Source organism: Culex pipiens, chromosome 3, assembly GCF_016801865.2.
Source record: "Culex pipiens pallens isolate TS chromosome 3, TS_CPP_V2, whole genome shotgun sequence".
In the NCBI taxonomy this organism is placed as follows: Eukaryota; Metazoa; Arthropoda; class Insecta; order Diptera; family Culicidae; genus Culex; species Culex pipiens.
Window position 1 is genome coordinate 100,992,531 of NC_068939.1, and position 25,861 is coordinate 101,018,391.

Below are 25,861 nucleotides of genomic sequence, written 5' to 3' on the forward strand. Positions count from 1 at the left end.
CAATTACAGCACACCGGGCCATATAAATCCCGGGATCATTATGATTTAGTGTTGTTCTGAGGATGTTTTAAGTTTGACGGTACGATAAAAAGGTCTGTTTTGTTTGCTTACAGTAAGGACTCAGATTTGCACTACTAGCGATGCGTTTTTTTTGTATGAGTTAGACGACTGGCACTCCAATCATCACGCTCATGAATATTTGATTGAATGGTAGTCGGTTGTGGTTCCGGTAATATCCGGTGGAATCGGTAGAGGGGAAAAACTGACGAGAATACAAAAAAAATCAAAGTATTTGTGCACTGAAAGGATTGTGGTTGGATTTTGCTGACGATGGGTTGAATTAAAAAAAATGCAATAAGGATGGTTATTTGAAAAACGGGAATCCCTTTTATGATTTGTTTATTTCTTTAAATGATACCTATATCAATTTTTATTCTGGTGCTTCACCCTAACTATTTGATTTAAACGAATAACTCGTATTACTAAAATTCTTACATTCTCTAGAATACATACATTGTGCTATGTACTTGCATCTTTGGCAAGAGTGTAGCAAACAGTTTTAGGAAAACCAGGCTAGTTTTTACAGCTTTTTAAAGGTGTAGTTTTTACAGCTTTTTAAAAATCGTCGCTAGCTTTGGAATTCATTTGCTTTATTTTTGTTCAAGTGAAATTTCCATATCAATAAATTTATTTTTTATGAAACATTCCAAAGAACATTTGATAACTAGTTTAACTTTGAAATTAATTATGCCAAGGTTTTAGTAATAAAACCTGGAATAAAAATGATTTTAATGTATAATATGAAGCTGCTACTGTTTTCTTGTCTTGCAAGAATTAGCAAACTGGACAAATCTTGAATTTAAATTGAATTTAATAGAATAAAAGTGGAATACAGAAATGGAATTAGTAATTAAATTCCTTCGTGAAACTGCTTACTTTTCCTGTCATTCTCGAACGACGTAATGGCCTTATTTTCTCTACCAAAAATAACAGAATGGAAAATTAATACCAGTGCTGAAAAGTTCTACTTTACAGATTTTATAGATTTATTTTTGTAATCCCAGAAAACACCCTATAAATTGATTTATATTAAGTTATACATTTGTTTCCTGCTTCAATGTTAGTTGCCTTTAAGATAAGTGTCACTCTCCAAAACAATATCGAAAAGTATTACTTTTCAATACAATTGCTGTAAAGTTGGACTAATTCAGTACTTTTCAGTACTTTTATCGTGGTGATAAAAAGTAAGCCGTTCAACATTCTTTATTTTAAATTTTTCATCATCCTGAAATATGGTTTCACCACAATTTTTTTTTTAATTGAGCAGATTTTAACCTATATTAGCAACACACGAACCATAAAATCGGCGTCAAATAACAGCATCTTACCAGAGATCTTACTGATAATTGCGAGTGAAGTCATTGTGTTTCTCATAGAATGGTTAAAATAATATTTTTTTACTACCCTCGTAAATTATAATATTGTCCTGTTTATTTTTTTTTTGTTTTGTCAAAAAGTCACATATTCTAACAAATTTTCATCCTGTTACATGTCTTAATATGAGAAAGTGTCAGAAACATAAATTGAATTAAAAACTTAAAAAACAGGGCTGATCTCCATTAAGTTTATAGGGGAGAGTGGGGAGACTTGATCCCCTTTTTTTGTATCGCACATAACTCTGTCAATTTCTCACAAAACTATAAACTTTTTGCATTAATTGAAAGCTTAAACATTCAACTATGTTTAGTTAATAAGGGTATTTGAGCATGAGCATTAGCATGAGCATGAGCATGGTTGACTGCCAATGAGCTGATACTCCGTTATTGACGGATCAGCTGAAGTTACACAATGAACCAACAGATGAATAGTGGGAGCTAATCATCCTCACTGTATAACCCCTGAAAATCTCTGCTTTAAGTCAATACCGGCGCGGGTTCGCGCGCGTCGATTCACTCTCCGATCGATCCAACGAACACCACTCTACTCTATGTTTAGTTAATAAGGGTATTTCATCAGATAAACTCTTCGAATAATGCCAAGCTTTTTTAAAAAATACTTTAAACCGGCATTTTCAAAATATTGGGTGTAATTTGATCCCCCTTACAACATTTTGAAGAAATCTTAAGCAAAATGTTTTTTATTCATCCAAACTTTTAATTTTCTATAAGTTACAGCAATTTCACATTAAACCTGTACGTTTGTATTCAAAATATAACAAGTTTAGCCTGAAAAATATTTAAAAACTTAAAAATTTCTTTTTTAGACCAAAATTGAGCATGTTTACAAAAGCTGGTAATTTTTGTTTACAAAACTTTTGAAAAATGGTTCAAACTGCAGTAAGTTATGTACAACTATACTAAAGGAAACTATGTACGAAAACCCAGCCCAATTATTTAATCTTGAGGCTGATTCCAGTGACTGTAAAAATGCAGGGATCAAGTCTCCCTAAACGCACTTTTTTAAACAATTGATTGTTAAAATAGTATGACGATAAATTTAACGTCAAATGCGTAAGGGTTTTGGAGTTGATATGTTTATCAAACAATTCATGTGTAAACAATATTTTTTTGAATATTTTTTGAGTATTTTCTATACTTATCAAAACAAAGAAAATAGATCTCTTGGAAGTTCTTTGGAGCACTTTTTAGAAAAATGTGTGTAACTTAATCTAAACATTTTTAATTTTTTTCTTTGTTTTCTACAATGAGTTTTAGCCAATTTCGCACATTTTTCTACAACAAAGCTAATTGTTTTACCCACATGCTGACGAGATACAGGCTTGGGATCAAGTGTCCCCGGGGATCAAGTCTCCCCACTCTCCCCTATGCTTGTAAGTTTTTCGAAGATTTTCAGTGTATTTTTAATATATGGAATGCTTCCAGTTTTCTAATCTTAACAATTTGAATAAAACACGATTTTTCCATCATAATGGAAAGAGGCTAGATAAACTGGCCTTGAAACCAACTATTTTACAAAGTTTAAGACTAATTTCTTTGAAAATTGAACTCATTAAATATAGCTTTGCATGAAGTATTTGAGTGTTAGCGTCAATTTGGTTTTTTTGCACCTCGTTTCTTTACTTGTAACAAATTGATTTGATGAAAAAATACCAGTTGATGAAAAAACATCAGTTTAATCAGCGGTTACTTCAAACAACCATCGCATTTCATTGTTGCTCCCATTTCATTCAACACCACTAATTCAACAACTCCCACAAAAAAATCTATCCTCCACGGACCATTGGCGAGCACGTTCTCCGCTGCTTAACTTTTCACTATCCCGACAGCGACGTAGATTGTAATGGAGTTTTACCGGAAAACTTTTGCTTCCCAACAGTCAGTTTCGGTCATTCAAAAGTGCCAATGGCCATTGTATGGATTAAATCGGGAGTGGGAAACTCTTTAGCCCCGAGCTGCATCCTATGGGTGGATTCGTTTTTTTTTTGTGTGCGCAAATTCCTACAGATTTACGTGTGTTCCGTGAGAACTCTGCTAAGCTTTGAGTGGTCATTTTGAAAAGAGGGTTTAGCTTCTGCTCACTTCTGTTGGCACGTTAGTCTAAAAGTCACCGAAAGGGAGGGGGGCTATAGTTGTTGAAGTTATCCATCTGTGGTTTCCGTGGTATGTGGAATCAAGGTGATATGTCGAGCTGCAAAAATCTGGTTGGATTAAAAATGTTGAAAGCACACCAGATAAGTAACGACCACAGGGCAATCTGATAGTTTTTATCCGTGTTGTAATGCAAAAAGTTTTATTTAATAATCCTTTCAAACAGGCGCTATTCATGTGTGTTACATTCTGACTAACGTTACGTGTTCTGATTCTACAGTCATGCCCATGTTAAATCTTTATTCCTCCCTCCAATAACTCATCAGATCAGCAGGAAATCCTGGCTCTGTCGTGCACCAGTAATGAAGCTCATGTATACAATATTTTACCCAGCTTTTCCGTCATTTTTACTCACAGCCTCTTTGCTTTCTCTTTTTCTTTCAGAACGTGTCCTGGAGACATCGTATCACGGCTTAATCAAAGAGAATGAAACATTCGTCGAAATTACGCCGTTAATCAAAGTCGACGAAACGAAAATATGTGGCTTTCACATAATCAAAAAGAATAAGGAGATACCGTTTCAGGTGAGTCGTCGTCGTCGTTATCCTCGGTGACCGCGTTCGTTACGTCTGCTGCCGCAGGAGTTCAATCGTTTTGCGTGTACGACACAAATAAGTTGTGCCACCACGGCGTCTAATGAGTTGTGGTACTTTTTTTCAAACTTACTTATCCGATTCTTAAAAAGAATCTCCCAAATATTAACTACCGTCAGTGGGGGTGACTATGGGTCAAAAAACGATACACCTCTCGTAATTTCTTAATAACAAAAACTATTTAAATAACATCGAAAATCTTTCAACGTAGATTTGTTCTTAGATAGTTTACTAACATTTTCCAAAATATGGTGGATTTTGATGAACACTACCTTAAATGTCAATAGCTTGAAAATTGACCCAATCTCACCTCTTAGAGGGGGTGACATTGGTTCAAATGAAACTAAAATGATGCTCCAACACAACGATATGGTAAAAACAAGTCATCCAACAGTGTTTCTTGTTCGAGGGAATCGTATTATATATTATATATTATATTATATTATCGTATTCTCGTATTTTTTTTTTTGTATGAACAATTGTCCACGAGGGGCGGGGGGGTTATCAATTCCATGTATGGGGCATCAACAATCGTAATCCCCCCTCTCCCCTCATCTCCCAAGTATTAACGTGGTTTATGGATGGACCCAACAAAAAATGTGTTTGAAGGAAAAAAAATTAACAACTCCATAAGTGCACTACTCAAGTCGAACGTCAAAGTATTGATGAGTCAACATTTAGGTAAAATTGGGACTACATGTTTTTTCCCCATATTGATACAGGGTGATGTGTTTGCTCTTAAAGAATCTGAGACAGAGCAAAAATGTGCTGTCGTTCTATGTGACATGATACTTCTAAAAGACAAAAAAAAACCTTTAGCTCAAGGCTTTTTCCTCGTCGAACTTCAACCTAGCCTAGCGTATTTTGATTACCCATAAGCCGCAGCACAACGAGCTCGTTCAACATCCTCCGGCATGTCAATCAACGCCGTTACAGGACATGGTTTTACCTGGTATAAACTCACCCTGAAGCTATTTCGTATGAGGTTGGCAAAAAAAGCAAGTTAGACGATACACTAGTTCATGGTAGGATTAATCGAGCAGACTATCGATTAGAAGCCATGAATAAAGGTCGCCACCCCACCCGGCCAATCGATAGCTATAGAGTTGCCACATGAACCGTTCTCTAGAAACTTTGCATCGTTTTCGGGGAAGTCAATTCTATGCCGGGTTATCTTAACCCTCACCCTGCATAGGAGAGTCCACACTTTATAGCTTTCCACCTCGCCCCTCCTCATGCGGTGAAGCAACCGGAAAAGCAAATTGCCACAGGCTGAGAATGAAACAATTTAACTTTTTAAGCCTTTTCATAATTTTGTTTTATCACAGGACATTTCACACCGAGTCCGGGGGAGTCCTTCTTTGATCGGGTCCACCAGATAAGCCTATAAGAGGGAAACTAGGGGCCTATCATCCACGGTGGGTGGGTGGTTAAAATCTAATTTTATGGCAAACATGACAGGAATTGACTACGAGGTTGTTTGTGAAGAGGAAGTTTGCCGAACGATAAGGCTACCAAATGGACTTGATAGGAGGTTTAAAATTGATATTTATGTTTTCGTTTTAAGAGAAAATTCTTTTAACCGAGTGCATTTAAACTCAGAATTAAACTTTGAGATCATCTAGCACATGTCAGTTTACTGTAAACATAAGGCAAAACCTTCTTCACCTCGGATAACATTCCGAGAATTGCGCCACATTCGACTTCTTCCAGCTGGTTGCTTTTGACGGGGCTCAGATCTCCAGATCCATTTGCCTCCGTGTGGTGACAATGTGGTAAAGGATACATTTTCGGTATCATTTTCCACTCCAGAGAACAAGAACGCGCCCGTGAAGATAATGTCATTTTGTTACCAGTTTATCACATTCGCGGGTATTAACATTCCGGTGACACATTTCATCGAGCAACAAAGTTTTAATCCGCAAACTCTTGCCATTTTCGTCACCACCGCCAGATCTGCTCGTTTTCCCGCGCGTCAGTCGAAGGTTTACGATGCATTAGGGTGGATCCTTTCGGTAAGATATTTTCTAAGAGCATTTTTTCCTAAACTACTTAAACTGCAAAATTTTCATGAGAAATACTACATGTGTTGATGAAATGTATCAGAATAATGTGATCTAAACCCAAGATTCGTACTTCAAATGTGATACGAGTGAATTTAAATCCAATATTTTCCACATGCTAACAAATCCACCCACTCCCACGCCACGAGTGTGAATCCTAGCAGCAGCAGTAAAAGGGCTATGTTTAAAGCGAAGGAGAAAATTAAACCACCATTAAATAAGCCAGCTCAGTGTCACGTATTGCTACATTATTATTCGAGTACGCGACTTTGGAGTTGGCTCCATCGGGAAACCCTCACCTCCACGTGCGAATGCTGTTGCTGCTGCCGGGGAGTGACTTTTCACGTTCACGACCGAACTGGAAATTAGTATTATCAACTGGACTCGCGGGAAGTGGGATCGTCTTGTTTTAACCGTGCTGAACAAAGCAGGTCAGATTTTCTTAAATGATTGGTATGATTTAATGAAAGTTTAAACGGGCATAGTTTTTGCAAAAGTTGCAAATATTGAAATTTCCAGCACGATTTGTACATTTATCCAACGATACTCTCCCGAATACTAAAAAAACATCGAGTTTTCCAACGAATTGCAAAACAGCGGTGAAAACTATTACTTGTCGATACAAGTGCTGAAAAGTTTCAATTTCTCAAATGATTATTTTATGAACATTCAAACACTGTTTTTTGTAATTTAAAAATCACAAAATGACAGGAAAAATATTTTTTTGAAGGCAAAATTGCCAAAAAAAAAGTTAAGCGTGTCAATTCATTATGATATAGAATATGAACTGTAAAAAATGATGTTATATTTTACATTAAAATTACTATAATTGAAATTTAGGCTTTGTTTGCGTATTGCATATTGCAAAAAAAAAAAAGATTTGAGTACTTTCGCAAAAATACGGTTTTTTGTGAAAATTTTAGAGTTTAAAAAAACTCCAAAAAGGTGAAAATGCATACCAAAGTTTGTTCGTTTGATACCCATATCGCATTTTTTTTTCAACGAGAAAACTTTAATTTTAAGTTAATGAGCATACAATATTTCGCATCGTTTGATATCCATATTGCGAATAATGAAAATTTGAGTACCTTCGAAAAAATACGGTATTTAGATAATCGCCGATAAAATTATCGAAAAACGAAAACGATAGATTATCGTTATCGTCCCGACTAAAACGATGATAATTTTCGTTATCGTTAGACGATAATATAATTGACGATAATTTTATTGATCAACAACCTTGTTATGGAATATGTTTTGACAATGACGCTTTTGCCGAGCTTCCGTGGCCGTGAGGTTACTGGTTTCGCCTTGTAAGCGGAAGGTGATGGGTTCGATTCCTGTCTGGCTCGGCAAAGTCAGATCCCTTAAAGGAGTAAATATGCTCACTGGGAATACTGACCGGTAGGGGATGGGTTACGACTAGCGGCGTGCTGGGTTTCCAATCCAGAGGTCGTGAGTTCGATTCTCGTACCGGTATGATGAAGTTTAATGATTAAGGTGAAACAGGTTACTCAGGCCAATTGTTAATATGCTGTTTTTGATGCAATCAGTACGATATATTAATTGTTTAAATATTCTGCATATTCACAATAACCCTTTTGAAAATAGTTGAACACTTTATGACATTGCATGACATAAGATTACCAGCATCCTATTTCCATGAAAATTTACTTTATTATTAGAGAGAGTTCTATGATTTTGCCAGAACCTTTAGAATGAGATCATTAAATATGCATCGAATTGAAATAAATCTTAAAAAGGTAAGTGTGCTTCAAAAGTGATAATTATTAATAAAATGAAATGCTTTAACGTGCACGATACAAGATTATGCTTCTCTAAATAAACAGTTAAAAGCCCCGATGCGTCCCGAGCTGCGTTGCTATGAAGAAACCTACCTTAATCATTTTCGTCCGTCATCGTGCCTTCCATGCTGTAATGTTATAGACTTGTCAGTTATTTAAAACTGACGATAAATTAATGACAAACTAGCATTCATATTCATGAACTTGATATTTGAAAACCATTGCATTTCAAGATAACGCATAACAGGGCAAACTGTCAGTTGGCTCACATTTGCACAACGCCAAGTGCTAGAGAATTCAGTCAAGCACTACTGCACAAGGATCTTTTCACTGAGCTGAGATACTTGTGACATAATCATCATCATCGTCATCTGCTCAACACCCTCTCTCATTGCCATCCAACCCACAAAGGAATCAACCATGAGCCTTCGCTGGGGCTGCTGCTGTGTTGCATACCACTTGAGAAGGTAATTAGTGCCAACCACCAAGCCCGGCTCCAAGCGCACTGGGCTGAGCCTGAGTGAGGGGATTTAATGCAAATTTGAGCATTGTGGATGTTTTCACCAGAAGGACCTGATTTGCATTCCATTCTGCCGTACGTCGCACGTCACTGCTGGCTTGCCCTTTTCCCTGAGACATTGCTGGTCGGCGGCAAAGATGTGTTGAATTACGGACGAGATTTAGTGAAAGTTGTACTTGTGGCCATCAATGAACGATTGTGTTTGTTCTAGGGTGAAGAGATATTGAGATTGAAAAGTATACTTTTCATTCTATTATCAGACAGATTGAGAAGAGCCTCGATGCTGATGCCAGCTAACCTTATAAAATGGAGATTGAAATATCGTCATACATGTAGAATCAATTGCTTTTTGATAGGAAACGAATCGACAAAATGAACTAAACAACTCTTAGATCCCGAATGAACTAGATCAATTCAACTTTTTTTTGTCTTCCAATGGGTTATGTTGGCAGTGAAATTGTTTCGAATATTTTCTCGATGACCCTGCTGCATTTCTGTGAGCACATTTATCCACTTAACAAATTCGAATGAGGAGAGATATCACTACAAAAATGTGGCTATTTAACTAAGAAAATGTTAAAAGTACTATCAGTATTTTACCATAAAGTTTTGTTAATTTTTGATGAAATAATCTGTGCAACAAAAATATGGATAGATTATTTACTTGAGAAGACACAGTTAATCTACTTCAAATGTCTTAATTTTCTCATCACACTTGACTAATTGAAATAATCGCCAAACAATGATAATTACTTCAGTCTAGTTGAAGCTACAGCAGAACAGTAAATGCTTCCAGATCAATTCATTTAAACCCTTTCTGCACGATTTAACAATGATTCAGCCATAGAACCCGTGATTCAAATTTTGAACGAGAAAAAAAGCACTCTACTCTCGATTCAGCCAGTACGGCCTAGCGCTGTCAATTTGTCACCGGTGTTTGAACACGGATTAAAAAGACCCGACACCGGGAGGAACACCGAGTGACTTGTGGTCGAGTGATAAATTTAGGTGTAGGTGTTTGCCATTTCTGGCCCCAAGCTTTTCCCATTTTTGGAATGATGAACCACTTTTTAGAGGCGTAGAGTGGTGGCGCCGCAAGCTGCATGTAGAAGATGAACCAACTTTTGCTAGGCTTGGCGATTAGTTGGTGGGGTGGTCATCTGTTTGAGTTATTGTTCAAATATTCACAGTTTAATAGAGCTTCGTGATTTGTAACTCATTAAGGTGGAAGTTTTAGGACAGTATCTCCAAAATATCCTGAATTACATAATGCTACTTAGTTTCAGTTGCTTAAAGATGAAATACATTGAGCCGATCAAATATCGTAGTGTGAGAAAAAAACTTATATGTGCTAATTTTGAAAACTGAAAGCTGAAACATAGCAACAATTATACAATACCAGACGACAAAAACGACTTAAATGAAATAGTTAAGAAATTTCGAAAAAAAGAGTGCAGGAGATTTGTGCAAAATTTGAGCGAGTTTGTTTAAAATTTACTGAATGTACCTTTTTTGTACCGTGGATAGGTAGCTTAGTGGGTCCTTTAAAATATCCGTGACTTGGAATATATTGCATTGCAAGATTTTTTTTATATATTTTAATGGAGGCGCAAGGTAATTTTTAATGCATCTACATACGCCTAAACAATATTTTAAACCAAAAAATTGACCTTGAAATCCTAGATGAAATATTTCTAGGTCAAAGATACTTGAATGAGACTCCCAAAGCAATTGGCATTTTCCAATACCAATCGGTCAATGGCGAGTGATTTATATATTCGAGGTTGAAATTGATAAAAAAAATCGATTCGCGTAAACAAAATACTAGAAGATTTTTTTATTAGAAGCACGTTTTAACCAATTTAAATTGTGAAAGAAAGAGTGTGGCCATTCTGCGGTCTTCTTTTTTCGCAAAATTCAAATCGAAATTACAGCCTCAACCATTAAATATGACCGATTTTCATTGTTATCCGAGCATTCGTTGGTGAAGGTTGTCTGAATCAACATGACTCGTCGCGTCCCGGCGCAAAACGCCGGCAATATTGCCCTACCTGCGGCTCAAGCAGGCAAAAAAGTGGGAATTTCCAAAAGGAAGGTTGAGGCCTCAACTGATGGCCAAAAACCGGGAATTTCCAAAAGGAAGGTGCTATTGGAAGTGACATCGAACAGCAAAAAGACGAAAAAGAGCGACGGTACTGTACCGATGGATGAGGAGGAGGAGAACTCTTCATCGCACGAGGAGCAGCTTTTGAAGAACAACAAGTTCGCTGGACTGCCTGACGAGGACCAGGTAGCGGAAGCAAAGGAGAATGAAGTGAAACAGCGAAATGAGAAACTGCCTCCTTTTTATGTACGGCAATCAGCAGCAACGATCGACTTTCGAGCGGGGCTGGTTGAACTCATCAAGTCTGGGAAAGTCCAAGGCAACATTCGTCTGTGTCAGGACGGATTTAAGGTGCTGGTGCAATCCAGGCAGCACTATCAACTGGTCAAGGAATACTTGACCGAAAACGAGGCGGAGTACTTTACCCATGATGTCGCCATGGATAAGCCGTACAAAATCGTCGTCAGAGGTCTGTACGACATGCCAGTGGAGGAATTAGCTGCCGAGCTAAAAGTTTTGAAACTGGATGTGTTGGCCGTGCACAAAATGAGCCGACGCAACAAAGACATCAAGTATCGTGACCAGCTCTACCTGCTGCATTTGGCTAAGGGATCGACGACGCTTCCTGAGCTGAAGGCAATCCGAGCGGTTTTCAACATTATCGTGTCGTGGGAGCGATACCGACCAGTGCATCGTGACGTCACACAATGCTTCAACTGCCTGGGCTTCGGGCACGGAGGTAAGAACTGCCACCTGAAGCGTCGTTGCGCCAAATGTGGTACCGATGCGCACATCACATCCCAGTGCATCCAAGATTCGCTGGTGAAGTGCCTCAACTGCAACGGTGAGCACTCGTCAACCGACCGAAAGTGCCCCAAGAGAGCTGAGTTCGTGAAAATTCGGCAGCAAGCATCGACGAAGAATCAGCCTCAGCGTCGTAAAACTCCTCCAGCCCTGGTGGAGCAAAACTTTCCACCTCTTCAACCGCGACGCCAGGTCCCAAACTTGGCACCGTTGCCGTTGGATCCCAGGAAGAGAGCTGAGATGAATCATCCACGGCCGGGTTCCAGCCAGGAGCCGAGACCGCCACCACCGGGCTTCAGCCAGGAGCCAAGACCAACCCAAGAACCAGCAGTTGAGGAAAATGGTAATGATCTTTACACCTCAACCGAACTCCTCAATATTTTCCAACAGATGTCCGCTGCACTGCGTGGATGCAAAACCAAGACCCAGCAGATTGAAGTGCTGACCTCGTTCGTCATCCAGTATGGATCGTAGGTCCCTCAAGCTGCTGAATTGGAACGCTTGCTCCATTAGGAGGAAGAATTTAGAGTTGGTGGATTTTCTTCGCGAGAAGGAGATCGACGTAGCTGCCATCACGGAAACTCATCTGAAGCCCGGTGAAAAAGTTTATCTGCAAAACTACAAGATCGCGACGCAGCTCGACAGGACCACTTCTGGAGGAGGAGGTGTGCTTGTCGCTGTTCATCGTGATCTCAAGCCACGCCGGCTGCCACACTTCAAGCTGGACATCATCGAGGCCGTTGGGGTGGAAATTCCCACTTCGGTTGGCCCAGTACTCTTCATTGCTGCATACTGCCCACGTCAGGTGAATGCCAGAGATGGTTCAGCAGCAAAACTGAAGAGCGATATCCAGAAGCTGACACGGCGGAGCGCAAAGTACATCATCGCTGGTGACCTCAACGCGAAGCATGAAATTTGGGGCAACAGCAGGAGGAATCGGAACGGAGTGATTCTGCACAACGATCTGCAAAACGGATACTACAACGTTGTGAGTCCGGATCGTCCAACGAGGGTGGCTCGGTCTGGGAATCACTCAATCATCGACTTCTTCATTACCAATATGGCTGAGAACGTGGCTCATCCTGAGGTGTTTGAAGAGTTGAGTTCTGATCACTATCCGGTGGTTGTGGAGGTTGGAGCTTCCGTTACTCCACAGCGGCAACCAACCCGGAAAGATTACCACAACGTTGACTGGCAGCAGTTTCAGCAAGTGGTAGACAGCAACATCGACTATGATCAACACCCGGAAACTTCTGCTGATATTGATCGTTCGCTGGAGGTAATCCAGCAGGCTATCAACCAAGCAGAGGCTGTCAACGTTCGGGAGGTTCCTGTTAATTTTAAGGTAACTGATATTGACGTAGATACTAAACACTTGATTAGACTTAGGAATGTTTATAGGAGACAATATCAACGGACTGGGGACTATGACAAAAAGATTTCAGTGAACAATTTGAACAAAATCATACAAGACCGACTTGACAATATCAGAAATCAAGAATTTTCAAAACATGTAAGCCAGCTTGGGAATTATTCAAAACCATTTTGGAAACTTTCAAAAGTTCTTAAAAACAAACCAAAGCCTATTCCTCCTCTTATTGTTGAGGATTCTCCTTTGATTACATCCGAGGAAAAGGCAAATGCACTTGGGCTTCATTTTGTTAGTTCTCATAATCTTGGCGCTTCTATGACCAGTCGTAAAGAAACATCAGTTGCCAATAGTATTTCAACAATTAATAACTCTACCTTTGAATTTCCTGCAGATTCCCATGTTTCTGGTGAGGAAGTCAAAGTTGCAGTTAAACAAATGAAAAATATGAAAGCTCCTGGCTTTGATAACATTTTTAATCTAGTGTTGAAAAAACAGAGTGATCAGTTCTTTCAACATCTAGCCAATATTTTCAATAAATGTTTGCAACTTGGTTACTTCCCCACCAATTGGAAACTGGGCAAAGTCATACCAATTTTGAAGCCTCAAAAAGATCCAACATCGCCAACAAGTTATCGTCCCATAAGTCTTTTGAGTAGTCTGTCCAAACTCTTTGAGAAGGTCATCTATTCAAGGCTTTTGGATTTTACCAACGATAATAATATAATTTTGAATGAGCAGTTTGGCTTCCGAAAGGGGCATAATACTGCTCATCAGCTTACGAGAGTAACTAAAATCATCAAGCAGAACAAGCTTGAGTCTAAATCAACTGCTATGGCTTTGTTGGATGTTGAGAAGGCTTTTGACAATGTTTGGCATGATGGTTTGATACATAAACTGTATTTGTACGGTTTTCCAATGTATCTTATCAAAATTATCCAGCACTATCTTTCGGAGAGATCGTTCAGGGTTTTTCTGAATGGGATTGCTTCTGGATTATTCAACATTGATGCTGGGGTTCCCCAAGGAAGTATTCTTGGCCCACTTCTGTACAATATTTTTACATCTGATTTGCCTACTCTTCCTGGTAATGGTGTGTTGTCACTTTTTGCTGATGACACTGCCGTTATTTATAAGGGTAAAATAACCAGATATTTAGTTGGTCGTCTTCAGAAGGGTCTTGACGTTCTTTCCGAATACTTTGGCGACTGGAAAATTCGCATAAATGCAGCCAAAACTCAAACCATCATTTTTCCACTTTCCAAATCGGCCCGATTTGTCCCAAAGGATGATGTTTTGATTAAAATGAATGATGTTTCAATACCCTGGTCAAAAGAAGTTGTCTATTTAGGTCTCATACTTGACTCGAAACTTTTGTTTCGACAGCATGTAGACAAAATATTGAACAAGTGCAGCATTCTCATCAGGTGTTTGTATCCTTTAATTAACAGAAAATCAAAGCTATCTTTGAAAAATAAGCTAGCAGTTTACAAACAAATAATTTACCCCGTTATTGAGTATGCAGTACCTGTTTGGGAGTGTTGCGCTAGAACTCATAAATTGAAGCTCCAGCGTGTCCAAAACAAGGTACTAAAAATGGTTTTGAATGTTCCTGGCTGGACAAGATCAAGTGAGGTTCATGAATTAGCAGAAGTAAAAATGTTGGATCAGAAGATTCAAGAAAAATGTTTGAAATTCAGGGAAAAATGTGCTATATCTGAATACCCCTTGATTCAAGGATTGGTTTAGTTTATGGTAAGATTAAGTTAGTTTTAAGTTAGGTTATGTTTTCTTAAATTTTTTTTTCCTCGTTGTACCTAGTGTTACAAAAATGATAAATCATATACTTTTAAAGTTAAGAAAATGAACAGTGTTTAAATCACGAAAAGCAAACTAAAGCTGAAGAGCCACAGCTGACCACTTATTATGTAAACCAAATGTAATTATTATAAGAAAGATTCAATAAAGTATATTTAATTCAAAAAAAAAAAAAAAAAAAAAAATGACCGATTTTCAACATATTTGGTTCAGAGTTTAATATCCCAGAGAAAAAAAAAGAAAAAAACTCAGATCCTAATTGAAAAAATGTACGAGTCGTGCTTGAAAAAAATGTCATTTTGCATAAACTTTTATTATACTCACCTAAAAAATTTGACAAAGATGACTGAGCAGGCGCAACTCGAGGAGACCGACCAACAAATTGGGGCGGTTCGTCACTCATACAACTAAAAATTGCATGCTATATGTAGGAGAACCGAACAGCACTAATTCTCCATACAAGCTTTGTAGAAAAACCATTCGGCCCAGTCTAAATACTTTTGAAAATTCAAATTGCACGTGTTTCTGGGGACCCCAAACTTCATGCTTCCCCTTGAGTTGAGCCTGCGCAGAAATTTTGTTGGTCGGTGTTACAGATCACGTTGCAAATTGATTTCTCAGCACTCGTCGTATTTATGAATGTGTAAGATTTGTGCTGAAAAAATCTTCATTACGATACTCTCTGCAAATCTAAAAATTCTATTAATAAAAAAGTATTTTACGTAAAGACAAATCAATTTTTGTTTCATCTTCGTATAAAATTGCACATGAAACTAGTATACGTTACTATGGTCAGTAAATGTATCGATAGAGTCACTGCTTTGTTGTGTTAGTTTTTCCATAAGAAGCAACCCACACAGCATCCACACTGGGTTCGACGAACAATGTTCTGGTCGCCCAGAATGCTTTGGGCAATCAACAATTAATTAATTATACAATCGCTTCTGGTTCGGACATCAACCGACCGACCAACACACACAAGGCTTAGGCGGCGGTTTAATTCTCGGTCTCTTTCACACACATCCCGGTGGGAGAAGGGGATGCAATGCAATCAGCCATTCACACCCACATTTATATGAATACATGGTCGACGTCACAAAAAAGAGTTGTGTGGGGGAGTGTGGGGAAAATGAGCGTTTTCACGACAGAGTTGCTGATTGAATCAAATTTTAGTTCATGAAATATTCATCTTTTTTTCAACTGATTCAATAGACTTGTGGGGAAGATGCGAGCCATGTTTACCATAGTGCTTTAGTAGAGTGGACTCAGATTTATGGCAAGAACGTTTCCTCTTCTATCTGCATACGATTAGCAATGTGGCTCCCAGCTTTTTCTTGTTTTTTTTTTTTCTCACAGTTTCTGCAGCATTGATGATCGGCACTTTGATTGGGCGATGAGTTTTTACCCGTAGGGGAAAGCATTCATCCAATGTTAGGACTGGAAATCGAAATGCTGATAGCATTTACTATTCAGAGCATGTCTTTTAGGAAACTACTTGAGTCAGCCTGTTAAGTGGAGTTAACCCCCTCTCCTTAATCCGTGCTGAGCTAAATCTCGCTTGCATTTCGCGTATTTTCCACCCCCACCCACCCAGGCTAAGAAGTATTCTGGTGGTGCCCTCGGCATGTCTGGGTGCGGAATGCATTTTCCAGCAAAATGTGCACTGCATGTGTGCACTTTTCCTCCACCAGAGCTGTCGACGGGTTGGCTGTGGTGCCCGGAAGGAGCGCAAACATTTATGTGTGTGGCATTATTATTATCGTGTAGCATAAATTACACTATTTTTGGATAAACTTTGCCGCACGACGACGACGACGACGCTGCAAATGTGAGGAGGGTGGCGTTTGTGTTTGTGAAACATGTTTCGAAAGCAAATGAGCTTTTGCCAGTCCTGCTGAATTAGGCACGTTTCGGTGAATCGATTACGAATGAATCACGTCAATGAGATATTGGTGGCCATATTTTAAAGGACGAGTTGAAAGGATTGGTAATGCATGCTGAAGTGATTTACAGTGAACAATCAGGTGGAAAAGCTCGGTCCGAGGGAGGAACCCTTTTAGAAAATCCATGCAAATAATATTTTTTGGAATCCATCTCAACTTTAGTTTTATTCTGATATTTTGAAAATGCAAACATTCTTTCTAAATTAAAATTGAAATTATAATTTCTCAAACCCAGCAGAATGCAGATCTATCTCTTCCGCAAAACATGGTGGTATTTACACATTGCTTCACAGAAAAAAAAATGATGGTAATATTCATCAGGAAATGGTGACAGATTTTGTGTCAAAAAAAAATGATTAATTTTCCCCAGAAATGATGAATTTTCATCAGTTTTTGATGAATATTCATCAGGTTCACATTTTTACACATTTTTTATGTAATATTACTCAAAAAAGAGGTAATATTCAACCTACCAAATTTTCAACATTCCAAAATTCAACTTTTTTTCGGTGTTTCATGCAAACTGTATCAAGTAAAGTTGTTTTCCTGTTTTCGAAACTGGGCAGGAAAGTTGTTGAAATGTTGAAATTATGGATGAATCAAATTCTTCTCATTTATAAAACGCGATTATGCGAAGACATGATTGTTTTTTTTTTTTTTTTTTTGAATATTGAATAAATTGGGCGATTCTGATCTCTGAATACGAGTCTGGGAACATTTTTCCAATTTGGTGGGGTAATTTTGAGATACCTGGAAAAATTGATGGCGAGTTTGAAAAAATCACAATATCGACGAATATGACGATTTCCAAAAGATAATAATTGGCAACTGTCATAAATTAAGCCATGCTTTTTCCATATTTTTTATGAAATGTTAGCACTTTTGTATGCACAGTACACAGAAAAAAAAAGTTGAATTTTGGAATGTTGAAAATTTGGTAGGTTGAATATTACCTCTTTATTTGTGTAATATTACATAAAAAATGTGTAAAAATGTGAACCTGATGAATATTCATCAAAAACTGATGAAAATTCATCATTTTCTGGGGTACAATTTATCATTTATTTTGCCACAAAATCTGTCACCATTTCCTGATGAATATTACCATCATTTTTTTTTTCTGTGTAGGGTGGGTACGTTTTTCAAAAAGTTCTCGGATCATGTATTAGTATGGTTCCCCTTGTAGGGCATGCCCATAGGGACTTTCATGTCAAATATAAGCTCATTTGGTTGTAAACTGGCTGCGTGCATTAGGGTTAAAGTTTACATGGGAATTACTATGGGAAATTGGAACTTTTTGTTCAAACGCTCCTACAGGTCTGGGAAAATCACGCGCCAACTTCTGGTATGGTCCGGCCTATGGGGAATGGTCTGGAGAACATCTTTCCCGAAGAGAGCATATGGATTCGTTGTCCCTAGACCTGGCGCATCGGCAAACAATCCGATGTCTCCGGAATCAACGGTTTTCCCTCAAAAAGCATCAAATTTTCCTTAGCATGCTATGAAAGCTCGATGAACACCGCGACGCCATACGTCAGGCAGCTACCACGTGGTTTAAATATTTGCAAAAAAGTACAAATTTGCTATGCAAAGATTCTGAATTCGACTAAATAATATCAGGATTACTCGAAATGATCATTTTCTAGTTAAAAGAAGGATTGCCATTGAATATTCCAGCCGTTTTTCACCCACGTGGTAGTTGCCTGACGTATGGCGTCGCGGTGTTCATCGAGCTTTCATAGCATGCTAAGGAAAATTTGATGTTTTTTGAGGAAAAATCGTTGATTCCGGAGACATCGGATTGTTTGCCGATGCGCCAGGTCTAGGGACAACGAATCCATATGCTCTCTTCGGGAAAGATGTTCTCCAGACCATTCCCCATAGGCCTGACCATACCAGAAGTTGGCGCGTGATTTTCCCAGACCTGTAGGAGCGTTTGAACAAAAAGTTCCAATTTCCCGTAGTAATTCCCATGTAAACTTTAACCCTGATGCGCGCAGCCAGTTTACAACCAAATGAGCTTATATTTGGCATGAAAGTCCCTATGAGCATGTCCTACAAGGGGAACCATACTAAAACATGATCCGAGAACTTTTTGAAAAACGTACCCACCCTAATGCACAGCTTCCAAAATTATATCAAGATTTATATGGACGAACTATTGATGCAAATGGCGTGTTTGAAAAGTACAAAAAAACGTGTATTCTTGGGAGAGTTGCTAAAGTTAGTATCCTTTATAGACCTAACTTTTTTGGAAAAAATAAATAAAAAAATAATAATATAATATTTCCTCAAATCAATGTTTCAAGCAAAAATCAACTCTAATTTATATTTTTTTGCTAATAATGTTGTTTTTTTTTATAGAAAATCCCATAGTTGACGCTTTATGTTCCAAGCAATTCTTCTTATTTAACTGAACTAGAGGAGAAAACATGGTCCGTTTTACCGGAGTATCGATAGTCTATTACAATTTAAAAAAAAAGTAATTCAAAATGTTCTTCAATATACAATTCGGAATGAACTTGAAAACTGTTACGATCTCAATTTCAATTCCCTTGAATGACTCTAACTCCCAGCTCGCAGGACACCCTCTGCCATACACGGAGAATCCTGCATTACCACTTTAATCACCTGTCACCTGTCATATCATACCTCTCACACAGGAGACACACATAGAACGGTGCCACGCTCGTAACGTGACAGGCGCGCGCCACGTGCATTTCCCTTCGCACGCCACATTCGAAATTAATTGCCCATGTTTGACCGATCTTTAAATAGATGTTGAATTAATGGAGCTGACGAGGGCAAAGAAAGAAACAAGAAGAAGAAAAATGGGATGATTTTGTCACCCGCCAAATCCGGTGCATTTCGATGTTACCTTTCTGTGGGAATACACAAATACTAAGAAGTTTGTAAGAAGGAAGTGAAATCATCATTTAAAAAAAACAATGATTCATAAAAATTTAAATAAGATTTTATTGCAGAAATATTACTGAGGAATAATTCTTGAAATTTAAGATTTTGTTTCTGTCATCCGAACTCATTCTCGACCAAGGCCGAGGAGCAAATGAACTTAATATTCTTTCATCAAATATTGTATGATTTCAGAACAATAAACCATCTTATATGATTTTTTTCTACCTATATTTTAAATTCTGATTGATTTGACAGTTACTAGACTTCATTTCCTTCTTACAGGCCTGTTCATCATACGCCCAATCTCGTTCTCAACACCATCATTCCAAAAATATACGATGCGTAAAAAAACAAGAAACCCATTTTAAAACATATCAACCTCCCACTTCAGCGTAGCGGGCGGTTCTCCTCCCGGTGACGACAGGCGTCGCGACGCTCGTTCACTCTATCTTTCTCTGGTGGAAAGAAAAGCAGCAGGAGCGCCGACGAATCGAAAAACGCAGCCCTGGTACAGAATCTATCTCTTTCGTTATTTTTGTTTGTTAACGCGCACAGAGCCAGAGGGATACAATATCAATTTATTTTAATTGCTTTCCCCCGAACACGCGCCACCTGTCGTGACAAAATCAAATTGTGGCTCCAGTTGCTCCATAAAGTTCCAGGTCCCTTTGCTGGGCTGCAAGGTGAACTCCGCCAAGTGTTGTTGACTTTTGAAGGTATGGGGCTTAACGGAGATCAGGCAATAGGGGCATAACGAATCTTTATGAAAATCGGTTTTATGCTGGCAGGAGGCAATTTTCGATGGAAATGACTGCGTTTGAAAGGTTGAACTAATTGTTATTTGCAAAGTGTTTGTAGGTTTGACACCCTGTAATTGCTTTCGTTAAATGTTATTGATAACGTCATGATTCGAATTCCCGGACGCTTCGAAACCCGGACACTTCATCTTGTTTTATCAATTATTTGGATATAAGTTCGCATTATGAATGTCGAAACTATGTTATTTGATGAACTCCAACATCAACTTTCATTTAAAGTTTGTTTGAACGCTGTAGTTAATGCCAACATAATTAAATACAATAAAATTATAAGTTTACCAAAAATGCGAAACATTTCACTTGAAATATTTCATAGGCGTTCGAAGCACCGGGAAGGCAAAGCAGAAATTTATGGTTCTGATTTCCTTAAATTCTAGCAAGTTTTTATATAAACTATCAATTGTTTTGATGTTAACAGCTTATTTGAGACCTAAAGAATGCCATTCACTAACGTTTCAGTCCAAATTTGTGCGATTCATAAGTAAAATCGAGTGTCCGGAATTCGAAGCAAAAGTGTCCGGATTTCGAATCAGCTTTTATCAGTGTCCGGGATTCGAAGCACAACAAGTCATCTTAATTTTGAAATTCTGATGAAAAATTGTTTGAAAAGACATATTTTGCATGCATTTTCTTGAAACTGACTGTTTATACTACATCTTGATGATATTTCTACATTTCCAACTTATTACATGATTTTTTTCCAGCTATAACAAAAATGATATGCTACTAAGTGTCCGGATTTCGAATCATGACGTTAGAACAGTCCAGACTCGATTATCCAAATTTTCGATAGTTCGGTTATAAATGAGCAATTCTCTCAGATTTCGGTCATTCGATTTTTTTTGTATTTTTTAATCAGGCTGAAACTTTTCTGGTGCCTTTGGTATGCCCAAAGAAACCATTTTGCATCATTAGTTTGTCCATATAATTTTCCATACACATTTGGCAGCTGATGTATGAAAATTCAAAAATCTGTATCTTTTTTCGGTGTCTTCCGCAAAGTTGTAGGTATGGACTACACTGAAAAAATATGATACGCGGTAAAAAATATCTCAGCAACTAATGGTCCGATTTTCAATGTTAAAATATGAAATATTCGTGAAATTTTCCGATCTTTTCGAAAACAATATTTTCAAAAAAATTTAATCAAGACTAACATTTAAAAAGACGTAATATTGAATGTTTTGCCCCTTTTGAAATGTTAGTCTTGATTTAAAAATATTGTTTTAGAAAAGATCGGAAAATTTAACGAATGTTTCATATTTTAACATTGTAAATCGAACCATTAGTTGCTGAGATATCGACGTTAGAAAATAGTGGGTTGTCTGGGTACGACTTAAAAAAAACATCAATTTTCCTTTTTTAAACCTTTGCATGGCAATATTTCAGCAAGTAAGGGTCGTATCAACAAAGTTCAAAAAAGCAAAATAGAAGAGAATTTTCTCAGCTTTTCCAAAATATTTTTTCAAAATTGGGCAAACATGTGCACTTATTTAAAAAAATGAAAAACTGCGACTATTTTCAAAAAAGTTACCTAAAAATGGCTTTAACTTAAAAACGGTGCACTTTATCAATATTTCACTTCAGTACTTTTTGATTGCAAATAAGATTTTACTTCGAAAAATGTAGTTGCAAAACTGTTGCGACCAATAATTCGATTTTTTGAAAAAATCTGTATTGATTCAAAAATTCATAACTCGGTCAAAAATTTTTTAGCACAATCTGGAAATTTCTGAAAAGTTGGCATTTTATGTCCCCTAAAACATATAAAAAAATAGTGTTTTTTTGCAAATCAAGTTTTAGAGACAAAAAGTGAAATTTTTTGAATTTTTTTACCGTGCATCATATTTTTTCAGTGTAGTCCATATCCATACCTACAACTTTGCCGAAGACACCAAATTGATCAAAAAATTCCTTCAAAAGATACAGGTTTTTGAATTTTCACACATCATTTTTGTATGGACAGCTGCCAAATTTGTATGGGAAATTATATGGACAAACTAATGATGCAAAATGGCTTCTTTGGGCATACCGAAGGCACCAAAAAAGTTTCAGCCTGATTTAAAATACAAAAATTAAAATTAAAAAAAGACCGATTTCGAAGAGAATTGCTCAAAAGTAAAATACTAAAAAGTGTTCGAGTTTAGCTCACAATATAAAAAACCAAACGGCTTAATGCCATCTTAACGGAAAATTGGCATCATGAAGAATAGTATGTGGGTAATTCTCCGCCAACTTACACAGCAGTTGCCCCAACCCCTCTACGATTTGCCTGAAACTTTGTCCTAAGGGGTAATTTTTGATCACAAATCCGAGGTCCATTTTTCGATACCTCGTGATTCTAGGGCGGTACGACCCCTTCCATTTTTGAGCATGCATAATTTGCAGCCTGAAATTGTGTCCGATTTTATGGCGTACCGTCATCAGGGGTTGGTCTGGGGGGTGAGATTGGATCATACAAAAATGCTGATGACGGTACTAAAATTTAAGATTAACTTTATTTTTTATCTAAAGAAATGCAAAAATAGTTTTAAATCTTCCACCATTTTTCGTAACTCGACAGTAAAAAAGTTTTGAAACAAGTTATTTTAAGAGAAATTTAATGTAGTTTTCGAATCTAAAAAGGTAAATTTTTCTATTACAGTCATCCCACATATTCGGAACACCCACAAATTCGGAACACTTTTGTGGTAATTTGTCAATAGAATGCAAAATGCATCTTTTCTGCCGACCCTGCTATTTTTAAGGCCTTTATTTGGACATTCTCTTGCTATTTCACCAGTAAAAGTAATACTTTTCAAACAAAAACTGCATTTCAAGACTATTTTATCCAGAGCAGCAAAATACTGCCTCCAAATTGTCCGTTCCATGATTGTGGGATGTTATTGTGTCTCCCACAATTGTGGAACAACTGAATTTAACTGATATTATCACAAAAAAGTTATCAGACCATTCATAAAACATCACTAACCATGAGTTCTATTGGTTTCAGAGTGCAAAGTCATTATTTTGTAAAAAATATGTACACCTGGAGAGAAAAAAAAGTTTGTTTACATCGTAAGAAAAAAGTGTTCCGAATTTGTGGATTTCAATGGTCAATGTTTTTCTTCGAAAACTTGATATAAATCGTAAAAATGTACAGCCGGTCTATACATCAATCGAAAGATCGCAAGAAAAGCTTCCACATGAAGGTAAAAGCAAATCATTATGTTCAATTATCGATTTTATATGATTTATTGAACATTGGCCGATCTGTAAACTGTTCCGAATATGAGGGATGAGTGTAGAACATCATTTTTCATTTTAAGATTTACTGTTTTTTTGTAACTTGCAGTGTATTTTTTTTATTATAATGTGACAATGTTCTGCAAAGTTGTAAGCAAACAATTATTTTTTTATGTATAAACATAAGAACCCTAGTAACATTTTAGGTTTTAAGTAGGCCTTAAAAGCCTATTTAGGCCGTATGAGGGAACCATGATAAAACCTGTAAGTTTAAAAATGTTACTAGGGAAGTTTGGTTACAAGAAAACCTGTTCTGTTTATGCATCAATATTTACGTTATTGTCTGTTCTGCAACTTTGAACATTGAAACTGCAGTACATGTTCTTCAAAAATCTCAGGATTTCCTTGATAAAATCATGTTTTTTTGCTGATGAAAAAATGAAACATTTCAAGATTCTCTGATCTCTACGAAAAAAAAATGTTTTCTGGATTTCAGAATATTTAGACATCTCAAAATGTTTTTTAATAGCATTAATCACCTCATTATCGTATTAAGAATTTATTGGTATTATTTATTGTACCGTATATCTCCATATAAACGACGAAAAGCATACCTCAATGCATCGAAATTCCCATCCAAACTCCCACAGGACCCCTATTCCGAACGTCCTTAATCTAATTTATGACGAGATGAATGATGGACTCAATGGCTGACACGTGCTTGCTACTTATTATTTCTGCGAGTTGTATCAAAAAAGCCAGCGACGACTCTCGGCACAATTTGTAAGAAATTGGTCCCTAGTTTGGCCAGATTACGCGAGGGGGGGGCTGCCCGAGCCGGAGAAAAAGGTGAACAAATTGCTGATTCATATTTCTTCCACTGGACTCTGAAAGATTGAAGCAGAACAGTGACAAGATGACGATGCTGTGTGGGACATTCGCAAATTACGACTCGGCTGGGAAAGCTACCAATTATTTCAGGATTTGCTAAAAGTAATTTCTTTACGCAATCTCTTAATAAGAGCTGTATTGTTGAGAGTCACCTGCATCATTTAAAGGTACACCAGCTGAAAAGGTAAAAAAACGCCACCCACTTTTTCTTCTGACGTGTTCACGTAAAGCCAATTTCTCATAATCATCGTTATTATTCATGAACTTGAACTACAGGAAAATGTTTATTTATTCAGTCCGTAGATTGGGCCACAGAGTGGGGCCAAAGTGGGCGCTTTCCCGGTACAGGTTGAAGTTTTCAACACACTTCCCACAACGTAATAAATTGTGCAGACTTGTTGTCAAATAAAAAAAAAACGCAAAAAGTCAACAATAACCACTCTGCCATTGAACCTAATAAAACACTACAAAATACATTTATTTGTGCTGGCAAAGCACAAAAGCCAAGCTAGGAAAAAACACACGACTCCGATTAAACATATTTATGTACTCAATAACCTACCGATAATATTTTATTTCATGGCATTTTCCACCTTCCTCTCCCTTTTTTTCGCAGATCGAGCTAGTCAACGAACTGGGCATACTGAAGGCGAAAAAGTCGCTGAACTGCGAAAAGCGCAAAAACTACAAGTTCGACATCACGGCGGTGTTTTGTGATGGATCGCACTCCAAAAGGTAAATATCCCCCGAAAAATTTGCGTTTGCGGTCGGTCCACGCGCCACCACTCGGAAATAGAACAGTTCAGCAGTTTTTTTTATTCACGTGCACTTTTTTTCGGACAAGCAGCAGCAAAAAAAAATGTTCTGTGCAGTTTCTGGTTCAGTTGAAACATAAAAAAATGCTGCAGATCCCAGATACGGCACGGAAACTTGCCAGTTGGCTTTAAATTTCAATTCGTTACCCGCGCATATCAAAGCGTATTGAGGCTGCGATGGGATAGAAACGTGATATCATCACTGCTTTCAGCAGAGCACTTAGTCTGAGGGATAAAGTATCCTGAGGATGGCTGGCTGCTCTACCTGACCAAGATCATCATTATCTGATAAACGGTACCAAATTCAATAGAAGCTGCTTGAACTGACTGGAAACGCGTGGTTGTTTTTGGATCCTTATACCAATGACCAATGTCATTTTTCCTTTAAAACAATTTTAGACCAAATTGACCAATATATAGCACTGCAATGCCAATTCGTTCGTCCATAACTAGGTAAAAAAGGTTTTCAAATATTTAACAAAGTACATCTTGAGAACGGATTTAGTGGCCAATTTAGTGTTTTCAGCCTGGCTGTAGCATTTGTTTATTAAGAACCAAATAAACCCGTC

At 37.6% G+C, this 25,861-nt stretch overlaps 1 protein-coding gene across 3 annotated transcripts in view; it reads left to right on the forward strand.

The window, feature by feature from the left end:
• LOC120429874 (calsyntenin-1) overlaps positions 1-25,861 on the forward strand; it is a 197,488-nt gene that overhangs the window by 92,299 nt on the left and 79,328 nt on the right. For all 3 annotated transcript variants that reach the window (XM_052709579.1, XM_052709580.1, XM_052709581.1), the window contains exons 3-4: positions 3,993-4,132; positions 25,094-25,212. In XM_052709579.1, the coding sequence (XP_052565539.1) occupies positions 3,993-4,132; positions 25,094-25,212 (259 nt within the window). The remainder of the gene's footprint in view (positions 1-3,992; positions 4,133-25,093; positions 25,213-25,861) is intronic.